Source organism: Opisthocomus hoazin, chromosome 19, assembly GCF_030867145.1.
Source record: "Opisthocomus hoazin isolate bOpiHoa1 chromosome 19, bOpiHoa1.hap1, whole genome shotgun sequence".
In the NCBI taxonomy this organism is placed as follows: domain Eukaryota; kingdom Metazoa; phylum Chordata; class Aves; order Opisthocomiformes; family Opisthocomidae; genus Opisthocomus; species Opisthocomus hoazin.
This window is the reverse complement of record NC_134432.1, coordinates 5,369,529-5,383,265: the sequence shown is the minus strand read 5'-3', so window position 1 is coordinate 5,383,265 and position 13,737 is coordinate 5,369,529. Positions and strand designations below refer to the sequence as shown.

Sequence of the window (13,737 nt, the reverse complement as noted above, 5' to 3'; positions counted from 1 at the left end):
GGAGGTCAAAGCCATTTTGCACTTGGATGTTTAATGGCTGTTACGAGTGTGGTCTTTCGTGGCAGCTTGAACTGGAGAGGGATGTTCTGAGGTTGAGCGCCTCTGAAGGAGGAGTACAGTGGACGTGATGCCTTGGCGTGGAGAGTCTTCCCCGTTGCAGCAAGTCTTCATCTCCTCCCCCAAGAGATGCTGGTGTGCTTCCAGGCTGAGAGACCGCCTGGCTGCTGGGTTCTGTTGGCTTGGCTTGCGGAGGAGGTGGGTGGCTGTTTCGTCTCGCTGTTTGTGAGCCTCTGCCCTGGACTGTCCGTTGGCAAATACCAGCCTGGCTGTGATGGACCTTGGAGAGGTTGCTCTACCAACCTGGGGAGAATGGATGGCTGGGGAAAAGCTGATACTACTCTCTTGAGTCACAGGTCTTTTAGGTACAGGAGAACACGCACAGCAGCAGGGTGTTACAAATGTGCTGGAGATAGGAGCCTGGAGCTGGTATTTACTGTGTACCAGGGAGTTCATGCCTTGACCAAAGTTTCCTTTCCTGTGTGGGCTGCAAGCAGAAAGTTTTTCCCTGGTTGGAATATTCATAGGTTTTCTCTCTTACCTAGGCCTTCATGTGTGATAAGGGTTGCGCTACCCTGCCTGGTTGATTCTTATTATATTTCAGTAAAATCTCAGTCATCCACAGGACCTGAATCCATCAGAGAACCAGGAACTGCTTTTGTGGAGTGTTGTGGGGGTCTCTGAAATAAGGTTGTCCAGTAATCCAAACACTGGCATAGTTGGTGCTTGAGAACTTAGGGCTAAGGTGGGTGAAATGAGTATTAGCATCAGCATCTGAGCTGTGGTAACTCACAGATAGCAGCAGTCAGAACCAGAGTAGAAGGCTGGGGTGATGGTTGGCACTGGGGTAGAGACACCTTCTTCCCTGGGCGGCCAGAAGGGGTTTAACTTAGGGTGGGTGGACACAGTGGTCCAGTTCCTATGTGCATCACAAAAACAAGGCCAAGTTTGTTGCAGGTGCGTTTCATTTTCTTTTTTTTTTTTGTTTTAACAGAGAAGTTAAAGACTAAAATAGTCCTGGGCTTGTAGTCCAGCTCTGTTTTCCTCTTTGGCCAGGGAGAGCTGAGGTGTGTTAACCAGGAAGCCCCCACTGCTGTGGCAGCGGGTTTATGTTGGTGTCACCTGAAGCTGCGGGAAAGGCAGCCGCAGGAAAACAGCGGTATATTGATATTGAACTGCTCCTTCTTTCCTTGGCCTTTAACCATTACCCCTGTCTTTCTTTCTCTCCTTTGGTGCCTTCTGTGATGCTTGGATATGCAGAGCGGCAAGGGCTTTTGGAGAATATCTTTCACAAAACCATCCCGAAGGTAGAAACGGCTCAGGTAAGAGAATTGATGTACCTTGTGAATATCTGTGCGTGCATGCGCCTGTTTACAGGTGCCTTAGAACAAAAGTGCATTTATTTATCGTATAAAGGGTTGGTGTGAGATCCCGGCAGCAGAGAGGCGGGAGGAGTCACCCTGTAGATCTGTGAAGCCCTTGAGGACAAAAGGCGGTTTGGTGATGCAAGGGTTGGGTGGACTGTGGGGACAAGTGCCCTGTCATCAGTTTATCCCTAGAGCTGATGTCCTGGGAAGAAGTTTCAGCTGGGAAGTGAAAGACTGCACTGTACAAGGCTTCTGCACTGGTTTGTCCCTCCTAGGTCTTGCTTACACTGGGGAATAAAAAAGGTGAGGTATAGTGTGTTAACTGATGTGCTTAGTGCTTGTGAAGCGATCTGGCTTTGCTGGCGAAGGTAACAACTGGATTTATTCCCAGGGTTTCCTTCAACAAGGGTTAAAATAAGATTTGGCTTGTCTGGTTGAGGACACCAGCATGTGCTAGCTAATGCATTAATTTTTTAGATGCAGATATTGTTCCTGTCAGCTTATGATGAGCTCTACTTGGTGGGCAAGAGAGCACAAGAGAAACTCGCAGAAAATCCTGTGTGAACAAGCAGCAGACTGTTCTGTAGCACTGAACTGTTTTGCAGGGGATACAGTTATTAAATAGAACATAATGGAGCATGGTTTTAGGTAAGCTGTAAGTGTGTGTGTTTAAACCTCTACAGGCAGGAAACGCCTCTTGCTAAAGAGCAAGCCCAGTCGCACTGGTCTTTGACAGCCAGCTGAACGAGTCCCTGCCTATTTTCTTGGATCTGATCTAACGACCTTCAAGTTGGCCTTGGCTGAATTGGGCTAACTTTGTGAATGGAAGGGCTTTAAAACAGTGTACTGTTTGTTTTTTTCAGGCATGAGAAGCTCCAGTGACACATTACTTAGAATATGTGGTTTCAGAAGAACTCGTGGTGGGAGGAAGGGAAGGGCAGCAAAAGGCTGGGGTTTAGCGCAGCTGAGGTGACGCGTCCGCGAGGCAGAGGGAAGGACGGGGTTGGACAGACAGTGCAGAGACGGGCTGGGCAGGTCTGAGGAGGCTTCCCAGAATGGCAAAACCAGCCTTTGTCATGGCCATTTCCGCAGCTGCTGCTGTCAGCTGGTGTCTTTGCTAGCCCTTTTCTGCAGTCCCCAGCCCCAGTTCCCAGCGGGGGGAAGTGTGGGCTCCTGCTCGCTTTGTGGTGCCCTTACCTGTGGGGCCATGGTCGGGCCAGAGAGAATCCCTGGAAAGGGCAGAGCTGTTCGGGGAGCCCTGGTCAAAGCCAAGGAGCAGGAGCCTCTCTGGTGCCCGTTTACAAAGCTGTCATTTTACTCAGCCTTGTGCGTGCTCCCAGTTGCTCGTTCCTCTCTCTGTAGGTAAGGAGAACATGGAAATGGAGCTGATGTGACTCCTGGATCATGTGCCGCTGTCACACTCCCCAAAGCAGTGTTTAAGCCCGCTCTGTGCTCGTAACTTATCCGTAAGCTCTCCAGGGAAGCCTTCTCATACCCACTGACCCCTTGGTGTTTCAGGCTCGAGATCGTATTTGGATCCAGGTGACTTTAGTTGCTGCAGATCAGAATCAAGCAGTGAGAGGTACACATGGATGTGCCACAATCCTTATGGGATCCTGAAATATTGACTTGGAAATAAATAAAGTTCCCTAGAAATTACTCTAAATGTTATAGAAGAGGGAAAAAAAGGATCATCATTTTTTAAGTCATCTTTTTGAAATTCTGCAGTGTATAATTTAACACAGTCTGTAACATTTCTTTATAAATAACCATGGTGGGAACACTGCTAGCCTATAAAAATGTTGAGAGTAGAAAATTTGGCTCCCTTTTGTTCATCTCAGTAGTCCAGTAACAGAGAAGTCCGCTCTTTCCTTCCTGCAGAAATTCTGTTTATCTTGGTATCGCTTTCACAAGTTTCTGAACGCTTCACCTTTGGCTCGGCAGAGCGCTTAAGCTGTGTGATTACCTTTCATCCAGTGACTCCGGTGAAACAAATGAAGGGCCTCTTCTGCGTAAGCTGAAGATGTAGCACATATATAGAAGTACCTGAATCTGTTCCAAGTCATCAGCTTGGCTGAAGAGAACAGGGAGAGGCAGTGTTATGACTGTACAAGCCCACCAGTATCCTGTAGTGAGTTCCTACTCGCGCGGGTTGGTGGCTTGGGTCCAGAAAGCTCGGCAGACTGAAGAGTTGAGTCCTCGGTGCGTGTGTGTCTCTGTTCGTGGCACTCTGGGCTTTCACCGCGACTGTCTTTACCTGGTGGGATAGGCCCGCTTCCCACTGTGATAACCCCAGCTGTAGGCGTGGCTACTCCCTGCGCTGCCAGCAGGCTGCTGCTGGGATTAAGGCTCTAGCCTAAACGTGAATGGAAAGACGCAGGCCTTGACTTCAGTTGTTTACAGTCCAGAAAAAAAAAAAAGTTGAAGAAAGGTGTAAAGTCATTGATGAATGCAGTGAGGGAAAAGGGTTGTGGTCTTTGAGGAGCAGGAATGTGGCAGAGCCATCAGTGGGACGGTGGAGGCCTAAATGGAGGAGGGAAGGGCAGGCTCCTCTTCATCAGCAGATCCAGGAGCTAGAACCCTCCTCTCTCTCCCTGCAGAGGACAATCCTCGTGCAGAACGTGAGGTGGGTGTGAATCCTTGGGATGCCAGTTCTTTTGCTGCTTGACCTGCCAATTCAGCTCCTCAGCAGACGAGTGGAGCCCGGGATCTCCCCAGGCAGGCACAGGAGACCCACCATTGGGATGGAGATGCCAAGTGTGCAGAGACTGCCCCAAATTACTCCATTTCTGCTGCACTTTGCTCTCTGAGGATCATCCATTTTGGTTTGACTTTTTTTATTGTTAGAGTCCCTTGGCTCCCAGGAAAGGAGATGATATCATGGCTTTTGCATCCCACCTCTCACTTCACATTCCACAAATGATCAAAGAGCTTATCGTTGGTGGTAACTTTTACACCCCAGAAGCTATTTCTGGTGGCTCCTCTGGAGAGCTTGTGTGGCAGCATAGCTCTGAGAAATTGGGGAGTGGTAATGAAGACCTGCAGAGGGTTTGTATGTCAGCAGGATGGGCCCGTTGCCATGTCCAAGCGTTTTAATGAGGGGTGAGTTATTTGCAAGGCTTTGTTTGCCTTCTGTTTTCGATAAAATTGCAGTCTGTCTATGCTCCGCTTCCTTCCCTAGTGGGTATGGAACTGAACATCAGCGGGAGGTAAAGAGGACTGCGGGGTGCAGCCCCTGCCCTGTACCTGTAGCGAGAAGAAGATGAGGTGAGGCAGGGTATTTGTTGTTGGTTGCAACTGCTGATTCTTCCTGATGCAAGGCCTGTGAATGTCACGGCTCAGAAATACTGTGCCACTATCCCTGTGCAACTCTTTGATCTCTTCTCCTGGAGGAGGTGTCTCCAGGTGGCGTGGGAGGTGCGTTCACCTCTCCTCTGTCGCTTGGCTCGGAGTGAGAGAATGATGGCAATACAGGTTTTTGTTCTCTTTGTTTCCCTGCTGGAACAGGGAAGCCGCCTGGTGATGGCAGAGGATGAAGGGATTGTCCTCTGGGGCTCACTCAGGATTTTTTTCTCCCGATCTTTAGGATATTCTGAGGAATTGGAAGAAAGGGAGGGTTGGACTCTGCTGCAGCTGGCAGGGCACGGATCTTTTAAGGGAGCTGGTGCTGAGGTGGTAATGCACCTCCTGCTCCCTCGCTGCTTCTGTTTATTGCTGGCTTATTCATGCAGGTGGAAGGTCTGGGAAGATTCCCAAGAAGAGCACTTTCCCATGCTCAGCGTTCATTCTGACTGCAAGGCTGTTGCCAGAGTCCTGGCTGACTCTTGTAGCTTTCTGGTACCTTCCAAAGACTTCCCATCTTGTCTGTGGCATGGTTTTAGTGTAGGAGTGGGAGTCCCTTGGGACAAACCTAGAAGAACGACAGCGAAAAGGATTGAAATGTTGTGAAAGGGAAGTGTAAAAAGGCTGCAGAGAGCAAAAAGTAGAATAAATAATCAGTCAGACTCATCCGTGCTTGTGGGATAAAGAGTTTTGGACATTCCTAGAGTCCCCTTCTCCCAGCTTAGGTGTCAGAGGCCCCACACGGTGATGCTGCTTAAGATTTCTCTATCTCCATGTGCTGGAACTATGAGAGGAAAAAGATACCGATGGCATGGGGCAGTGATGTTAAAAATGACAGCAAGTGCAGCATTTGAGAAGCTTCCTCCTCTCTGGGGGAGCAGTGATGCGTCCCGGTGGGATGGGATTCAGACACAAGGATCCTTTGAGGAAAGGAAGGGGGTTATGCTGGTTTTTTTGCTGTTACTTCTGTATCGGGCAGTTTGTTTTTCGCTTGGTGGGGTTATTTGGAGGGCAGTTGCTGCTGGAGTGCTGGGGCTGTCGCTGTAGGGTGCCGCCCTGGTCTGCCTGCTGCAGGCTGGCTGCTCCGGGCAAGCTGTGCGTGAGCGGCTCTGGAAGCAAGAGAGAGGGAAAGATCCCAGCGAGTATAAGGTGTCTGGGTGCTGCAGAGATGATGGGCCTCGGGCCAGGGCTGCCTAGCAGGTCTTGACCCAGATTTGCAGTGGTTATTGCAGAAACAGCATGGCTCCTCTGACTGGTTTGCATCACTACAAACTAAAGGGGGTAGTTACCTGGAGCTGGAAGAAGCTTCTTTTTAAGCTCGAAAGAAGTCATCTTCGCTTCTTTCCTTTGTTTTTGCATGATGTTTCAGCTATCAGTTAAAACATGGAGTGTGTAAGGAGAAGGTGGCACCTGTGAGCCTCCCCAAGCCAAACAGCAATGGGTAGTGGTGGCAGGAGGAAAACGTGTTTGCCGAGGCTGCTGTGCCACGAGCAGAGACTGCACCGAAGCCAGCGCTCGCGTTTGCACCCTGGGCTTCTTCCGTGTCAGCCGAGAGGGTGTGGGTGCGTGTGGAGGGCAGCAGCCGTGCGGCAGAGGAGGTTCCTGACACTGCCACAAGCTGACGTGGGGCTTGGGAAGCTCCAGCATGAGGCTGAGCAGGCGCTTCAGTCCGAGCAAGCGAGCTGCGTGTTTTGTGAAGCCATGAGGCAAGGCTGCAGCCGTACAGTGCTCTAAGAGGGTCCTTCAACTGGCCAGTGTTCGGACTGTGGAGCTGCCAGTGGAGCCTGCTTCAGGGTAAGCACCCTGTCTGACTTTTTCTCTAGAGGTTGTTTCCCTGTCCCCAGGTCGGGCCCCAGCAGCACCCAGCTCTCTCGGTGTGTCCCTGTGCTGATGTGATGTGGCTGGCTTTGAGCCATGGAGGTGGCCTTTCGAGAAAGAGCCTGTGCTCCGGAGGGGGTTGTAGGCTGCTTGAGCGCAGAGCAGGGATGTGAAATCTCATCTCTGAGAGCTTCAGGCTGCTTCCAGGATCAGCCAGCACAGGTATGGTGTGGGTGTATCCTAAAACTTTCCGTGGAGTGTGTTGTTGGCTTATGGAGTGAATAAAACGTAGGTCATAGTGTTACCATGGAAATGTGAAGGCCAGTGGTGGGAGCTGCCACTTGCTCCTTTGGGTCATGTCTCATAGTAAGAATTTCATCTATTCACATTAATGTTACAGGCCAGACTAAAAGGTTACTCATCTATGAGGCACAATGTCAACAGCATCTGCAGTTTGTTTGTTTTCTAGGCCCATTTCAGTGCAGAAGACTAATTGGAACCCTTTTGTCGTAGTTAAGTGACCTTCTGTTTTCTCATACAGCTCCCTTGCTGAAGCGGCCCTTGCCGTTCCTCCGTCGCGTTGCAGAGAAGCGTGTGGCGTTCCGTGCTCGGGTTGGGGCGCCCGGTGAAGTCACAGCGGGGCTGGCTTGGCCAGGCTCCGGGTAATCCCATCACCAACGTTGGTTTGTCGTTCGCTCACTTGACTTCAAGATACTGCATGGCTGAAAATGCCACTGTGACCTTTTTTTAATTGTTGTTTCTCCATTTTTATATCCCTGCCTCGTGCTTCAGTATTTTGAAGAAGTTTCCTGGTTTTACCATGCCTGTTTTTTGACTAGGTTTCAGCCCTGCAGACCCCCAAGGTCTCTGGAGGCGAGAGCCCTGTGCTGGCGGGGTCGCGTTGCAGCGTGTTAGGGTTGGGAAGGACGGAGCTGACATGGTGGGGAGCTTGGCGTCATGGCTCTGGTGTGTGCTGGGAGCGGGAGCGGAGGAGCACAGGACCGGGCAGCCTCTTAGCACACCTGAGGGTCAGCACAGGCGTACGGGAGGTCTCAGAACTGGAATTGCAGGAGAAACTGCTCAGCTGTGCTGTTTGAAAAGCTGGGACTGCTTTGTAATGCCCTAGGCTCTAGCCAAGGCACCCGTCAGCTCCCCTCACGGAGGGTATCGCCTGGACTCCTACTGGTGTTCAACAAAAAAAGCATGAACTTCATTCCTGCTGCTACGAACGATGCTGCAAGTCCGTATACTGTAAACCTAAAATCTTTCCATTCATCTTCAGTGGCTGAGACAGTTAAAGTTGGTACCATAAAATTCAGGTCCGGAGAGGTCCAGCTGAGGTGGAGCAGGGAAGGGAGAACTCTTTCCCTGAAATTTATTTTTCTGAGATGACAGATGTTTTTTTAATTGGTCTTATCTGGATTCCCCTTTGCCGCTTTACTTCTGATGCCGTAGCTGAGGTTTTAAATCTAAGGTGCTTTAATCATCAGTTTGGCTGCTAAACACAGTAATAAATTTGGGACTTTTTTTTTATTTAAAGCTTTTCTCCATGCCTTGTGGCTATTTTCTGCCTTGATTTATAAACTTCTCATCCCATGGGGTTACAAGGCAGTCTGCATCAGATCACAGTTTGGCTCGGTGAGTCCCTCCACTGTTGTGAGTAGGCATCAGTCAGCTGAGGCTTATCCCAGCGTGTCACCTCCTCTTGAGAAACCTGTGACAGCGAGAGAAAATGTGAAAGTCCTTTCGCGGTTAGTTACCTGGGTCAGAGGAAGTGCTCCAGTTAGAGTTACTGGATGACAAAGGATGTATTGTAAGTGTCTAATAGTAATAAGTGCCTAATTAGCAGGAATTACATGTATCAAGAATGTGGATTCTTTCTTTCCCAGGGTACCGCAAATTAACCAATACAGCTTATCATTGCTTTTGGTGGTCATGTCTTTGGTGATACGCATGCCCTAACGCCTGTGTTGGGCACTGCTGCATGGAAGGTGGGGAAAGAAATATCAGAGAGGAGCAAGTAAAGTCAGAGACGTGTGCCTTCAGGTAAGCAAGGAGGGCGAGAAGTGGATTGGCCCTTGGGACTGGGCTGTCGAGCCTCTGGGCTCTGGACAGGCTGTTGGACTTAGCCCAGGTAGACAGGGAAGTGATGAAAATGTGATTTGGATGTTTCTGTTACCAATAGACACATGATCTGCAGATCAAGCATGTTGGTCCTCTTCCCTTCATCTTGCCGTCAAGTATCTCTGGCACAATAAATCCATGCAGAGCACAAATCTAGATGTAAAGAAATCCCTTTGAGGAACCTGATTTGTCTGCTCCAAGGTGGCTTTGCAGCTGTGGAAGACGAAGGTGTTGCTGATGAAAGCAAGCAGGAGAGCCGAGCTGTTACCAGGTCAGCTTCGTCGGAGCGGCTGACGAGGACAGCACTGTGCCAGGCTTCTGGGGCACGCTGTCCTGGGCTGGCGTGGCAGCTGGATGGAGCAGCTGGCTGTGGGAGAGGTGGCAAGAGCAATGTGAAAATGAAATGAAATGGAGCAGCAGTAAGTAGGCAGAGGCTGTTAACAGCAGTCTGCTTCAGCTGGCTCTTCGAAGGCAGTTCCAGTTACTGCTGGAGTCTTACTGTTTCTCGGTTCTCCCCACTGAACATCCGTTGGCTCAGATATAATTCAGCATTGATTTCTGGACCAGCTTGACTTCCCTCCTAGCAGAAGCAAACTATTAGCCAAAAATGCCATAGGAGAAGCAAGCGCAGTGCTTTGGCACCTGAATCCGGTTCACTGTGAGCACAAGCAAGGGAACTGGGCACTGGTGACATCTCTGGGCTGCTGTGTGTGTGAACACCAGCATATTGGTGTGGTGGCAGGCCTTTGTGGTGTAGACCGAGTGGAAACACGTTGAGTAAGGGACAAGTAAGGTAGGAAGAAAGGATTGCCCTTGCATTTTGCACCCTAGATCAGACAGGTAGTTTATGTCAAATGTATCTTGTCAAGGATTGTAACGCTGCCATGATTTCAGTAAAAAGTTGACTCTGAGTTGAAACCAGTCACGACCCACTTACACGTCTGTAAATTTTATGGGGCTGAACAAACCTCAATGCTTATAAAACAGAGACTGGATGTGGTCTCTCTGCACTTGAGATCAGCATTTTCAGACATGCTATGCTTGGAGCACTTCACTTTTCCATTTACCCACAGATACCGGAGTTCAGAAATTCTCGGATCTCCGAGTTGTGGTGCTGTCGGCGTGTGGGTAAAGGCGCGCAGTCCTCTGTGTTTGCTCTAATGAGGCTCTGCGTCTTCCGTAGAAGCATTCATTTCGGGAGGAACAGGGCAGCTGTCAGCCACTGTTTTGTGATGTCTTAAGAAATATGTAACGTCATTGTGCCCACACAGATCAGTAAGTTTGACAAGTTGAGATGAGTACTTGGAACTGGCCTCTGTTTTTAATTTACAAAATGGTGTGCTTGGCAGTATTAGCCAGCACAGATCTTGGCAGATCTTGAAGAGTCGTTTGGTGGTGTTTTCCCAAGACATGCCCACTCCAGAGCGCAGATAGTCTTGGAACTGTAGAGGGTCTGGATAGCTGGAGAGCAAGTGTGGTGGCCTGCTGCCTCTTGAGGGGTGACAAGCTGTTGGAGAGACTTTGGAGCCTGTGAACACTTTTGGCAGTGGCTGGTCCGTGACATCGTATCCTGCAGTGGTGGGACTCGGTGGACAAGCTGTTGAATAACAGCTGGTGGAGCAGCGTCTTCTGCTTGAATGGCTGGCAGTTGTTCTGGTGAGGGCCCTTGTAGTCCATCAGGCTTTCCTCCTGGAGGGGTGCAGCTGTCTGTGCTGTCTCTGTGCAGGAGACCGTAGGTCAAGTAGCCCACTGCCCGCCTTTCGTATTTTACCAGGACAGTACCAGTGAGGTGCATGACTCCTCACTACTCCTAGGCATACGTTTTGGACTTCACATGAAGTCTGGAGAGACAGCGTCAGCTATAGATTCGAGAGGCGTAGCTCTTTCTGTAGGACTCCTGCAGGCTCCTTCTCCTGGTCAGCTCCAGGAGTTGCATGGCTGCCAGATACAGTACCCAGAGACCGCGAACCTGAGCTGTGTCAGCCTGAACGGTCCTGACAGTCACTTCTTGAGCAGAGTGGCCAGAGATGTATTCATCTCCTGGTGGTGCTGGAGGAAGCTGTATCTCAAGCAGAAAAATGAGATAAGGGTGACACACTGAACCAGTACCAGCGAAATTCAGTTCAGTCTTGGCTGCAAACAGAGCAGGGGGAGAGGCCCTTGGCAGTGTGAGCACAATCCAGGATGGGCTTCGGGTGCAAAAGCTGCAAGTGTACGTCCTCGGCTTGGGAGGGCTCTGTTCAGAGGGGCACAGGAGCACTTCGTAGGAAGCAGAACGTGGCAGCAGTGGAAGGTCCGTGTTGCACACATACAGCATCAGCCTTGTCCTGAGATAGGTCTCTTCCTCCATCTCTGCATCGCCAGCTACAAGGTAGCTGAGCCGCAGACCGTTGCCGAGTTCTTCCAGGTCATGGCTCAGCAGCTAAAGGAAAGAGGTTCATTAAATATCTAGTGAAGTAAAGGCTTGGGTTTGCTTCCTGCCTCTGTTGAAAATGCTGCTGTCTGTGCTGGACACTGACGGTTTTATTTTTTCTGGGGTAGTAGTCACATGAATAATGCATTCCCTGCTGAGCCTTTTTAACAGTCCCCTAGCTGCTTCCCATCTGAAGGGAAGTGTAAGAGGTAATTAACAGCCACTTGAAAAAAGGATTAGCAGGTGGGTGGGAGCTGCTGTTGGGTTCATGCATGGAATTGCCATGGAAATGCTGAGATTTCCTGGCACTTCATCCAGCGTGTGTGTTCCAAAGATAGTTGCACTCATGGGCCTCTCTCCTTTCGGTCTTCCTACCTTGCAAAGGGAGCGGCTGCATTTGCCTTCAGGAGAGCTCCCACAGGCTGTGCTGTGGCCACCAGGGCTGCCGCAGGGAGCGGGACGCGGGGCTGCCGCTGGCTGTCGGCTGAAGTCTTCTTGCATTTCTTTCATGTCAAACCAACTGGCAGAAAATTGGGGGAGGGGGGGACACGACCACGACGACGACACACACGCAAACCCTACTGGTTTGCCCCTTTCCCTTGTTTCTAAAAAATTATAACTTGATGCGGAAGACACTCGGAGTTTGTCGCTTCTTAGGGAGGGTGGTGCTGGTCCTTGTGCTGTGAACTGTCACCAGCTCCACAGCCCTCGCGTGGCGAAACCCGCCGAAGCAGGCAGGGCCGTGCAGCTGGACAAGGGCCGGTGTGCACGTAAGCATTTTCAGGCTGTGCAGCGAGACCTGCATTTGCTGCTAGACTTGTTTGGTGGCCAAGCACGCTTAAAATATGGGGTGTGTTTGTGAGAAATGTCTCTCATTTCAGTACCAGCTCTGGAGATTTAGAAGGCTGTGGGCATGCGTTCTTCTGCAAAGGTCCAGAGGAGAACCTACTGTATCTCTCTCCCCTTTCCCCTTGCTGCGACAGTAACAAAGAGCCTCGTGAATTTGTCAGTGTCTGGGGTGCTTTGGTTTTAAGGAAAGTGTTCCCTGTGTTTCAGATCACCTGTTAGCAGACTCCTACATTGGACAGGAGGACTCCCCTGAGATGCAGCAGGCGGCACAGAACAAGCGCAGGCTCTCCGTCATCTCAGACGGCAAGTTCGAGAGGAGCTTCTCCGAGGAGCAGGCAGAGAAGATGCCAAGCGAGGGACCGAAGCCGCGAGTCTACACGATCTCCGGCGAGAGGCCGATGCTGTCGGACCACGAGAATGAAAGTATGGAACTGGTGGTGATGAAGGGGGCTGCCCAAGAGGAATGCCACCACGGCCACCACGTGCACAGCGCTGGTGGCTCTCATGGCGTCAGCAGGCATTGCAAGGGCTGGCCGGGCAGCCGGCAGGGCTCCAAGGAGTGCCCCAGCTGCACCCGGCTGGCTGTCCCCTCCCAGCACTCCTTCGACCTGGAGCAGCATCAAGCCAGCGAGACCGGCTGGCACAGAAAAAGGCTGGAGAGGATGTACAGCGTTGATCGAGTGTCTGGTAAGTACAGGTGAGCGCTAGGTGCTGGAAGGACACAAAGGGACTCACCGACTCAAGGCTGAAGGGTGACCCCCATCTCATCCCAGCACGGGGGTTTCGTTGCCACATACCTTGAACTGGGTCCTGTAGCGTTTCCCCTTCAGCACCTTGCTGGTACCTTGCACCAGCACTCATGGAAAGGGATTGTCAAAGGAGGAGTTTAAAATAAGCTGAGTTCAGTTTAGGGCCAGCTCGCCCCAGCCCCACTGTCTCTGCTGCTAGCTTGTCAGCAGCAGATGACCTGGGTGGTTTCATGCCAGCTTCGTGTAGCTTACACAGAATCACAGAATCACAGAATAGTAGGGGTTGGAAGGGACCTCTGTGGGTCATCTAGTCCAACCCTCCTGCCGAAGCAGGGTCACCTACAGCAGGCTGCACAGGACCTTGTCCAGGCGGGTCTTGAATATCTCCAGAGAAGGAGACTCCACAGCCTCCCTGGGCAGCCTGTTCCAGTGCTCCGTCACCCTCAGAGGGAAGAAGTTGTTCCTCATGTTGAGATGGAACTTCCTGTGCCTCAGTTTGTGCCCATTGCCCCTTGTCCTGTCACTGGACACCACTGGAAAGAGCTTGGCCCCATCCTCCTGACACCCACCCTTTAGCGTGGTTGATTTCTGCGGGTTCCCTTTCCGTTGAAGGAAGAGCAAGAGAGCAGGGGCAGTGTCAAAGTACCTACATCTGTGCTTATCCAGGAGGCGGTGCGGAGCAGGACCCTCGCTCCTCTGCCTTGTGCGGGGGTGAGGCCTCAGGTACAGTGTTCTGCACTTCAGTGTGTCCCCGAAATGCCGGTCTGCGTGGCTGGCAGCAGCTCACAGCGTCCCTCACGTCATGCCACCTCAGGGTCTTTCCATAAATATTAGCTAATAACACAATATTGGACTTTCTTGCCCACTCACTATCCATTTGCTCGGTATTTTCAGGGAATAGGACGTGTATTCAATTACATTAAAAAATCCCTGTCTGTCTTTAAAAACAATTATTCAAATATATGTTGCAATCTGTGTGCGTGGAATTGTTAGCTGTTACGCAGTCCGTCTTTGCTTG

At 50.9% G+C, this 13,737-nt stretch overlaps 1 protein-coding gene across 4 annotated transcripts in view; it reads left to right on the top strand.

The window, feature by feature from the left end:
- NSMF (NMDA receptor synaptonuclear signaling and neuronal migration factor) overlaps window positions 1–13,737 on the top strand; it is a 53,609-nt gene that overhangs the window by 7,514 nt on the left and 32,358 nt on the right. For all 4 annotated transcript variants that reach the window (XM_075439308.1, XM_075439305.1, XM_075439307.1 and 1 more), the window contains exons 2-3: window positions 1,318–1,379; window positions 12,178–12,657. In XM_075439308.1, coding sequence (XP_075295423.1) covers window positions 1,318–1,379; window positions 12,178–12,657 — 542 coding nt within the window. The remainder of the gene's footprint in view (window positions 1–1,317; window positions 1,380–12,177; window positions 12,658–13,737) is intronic.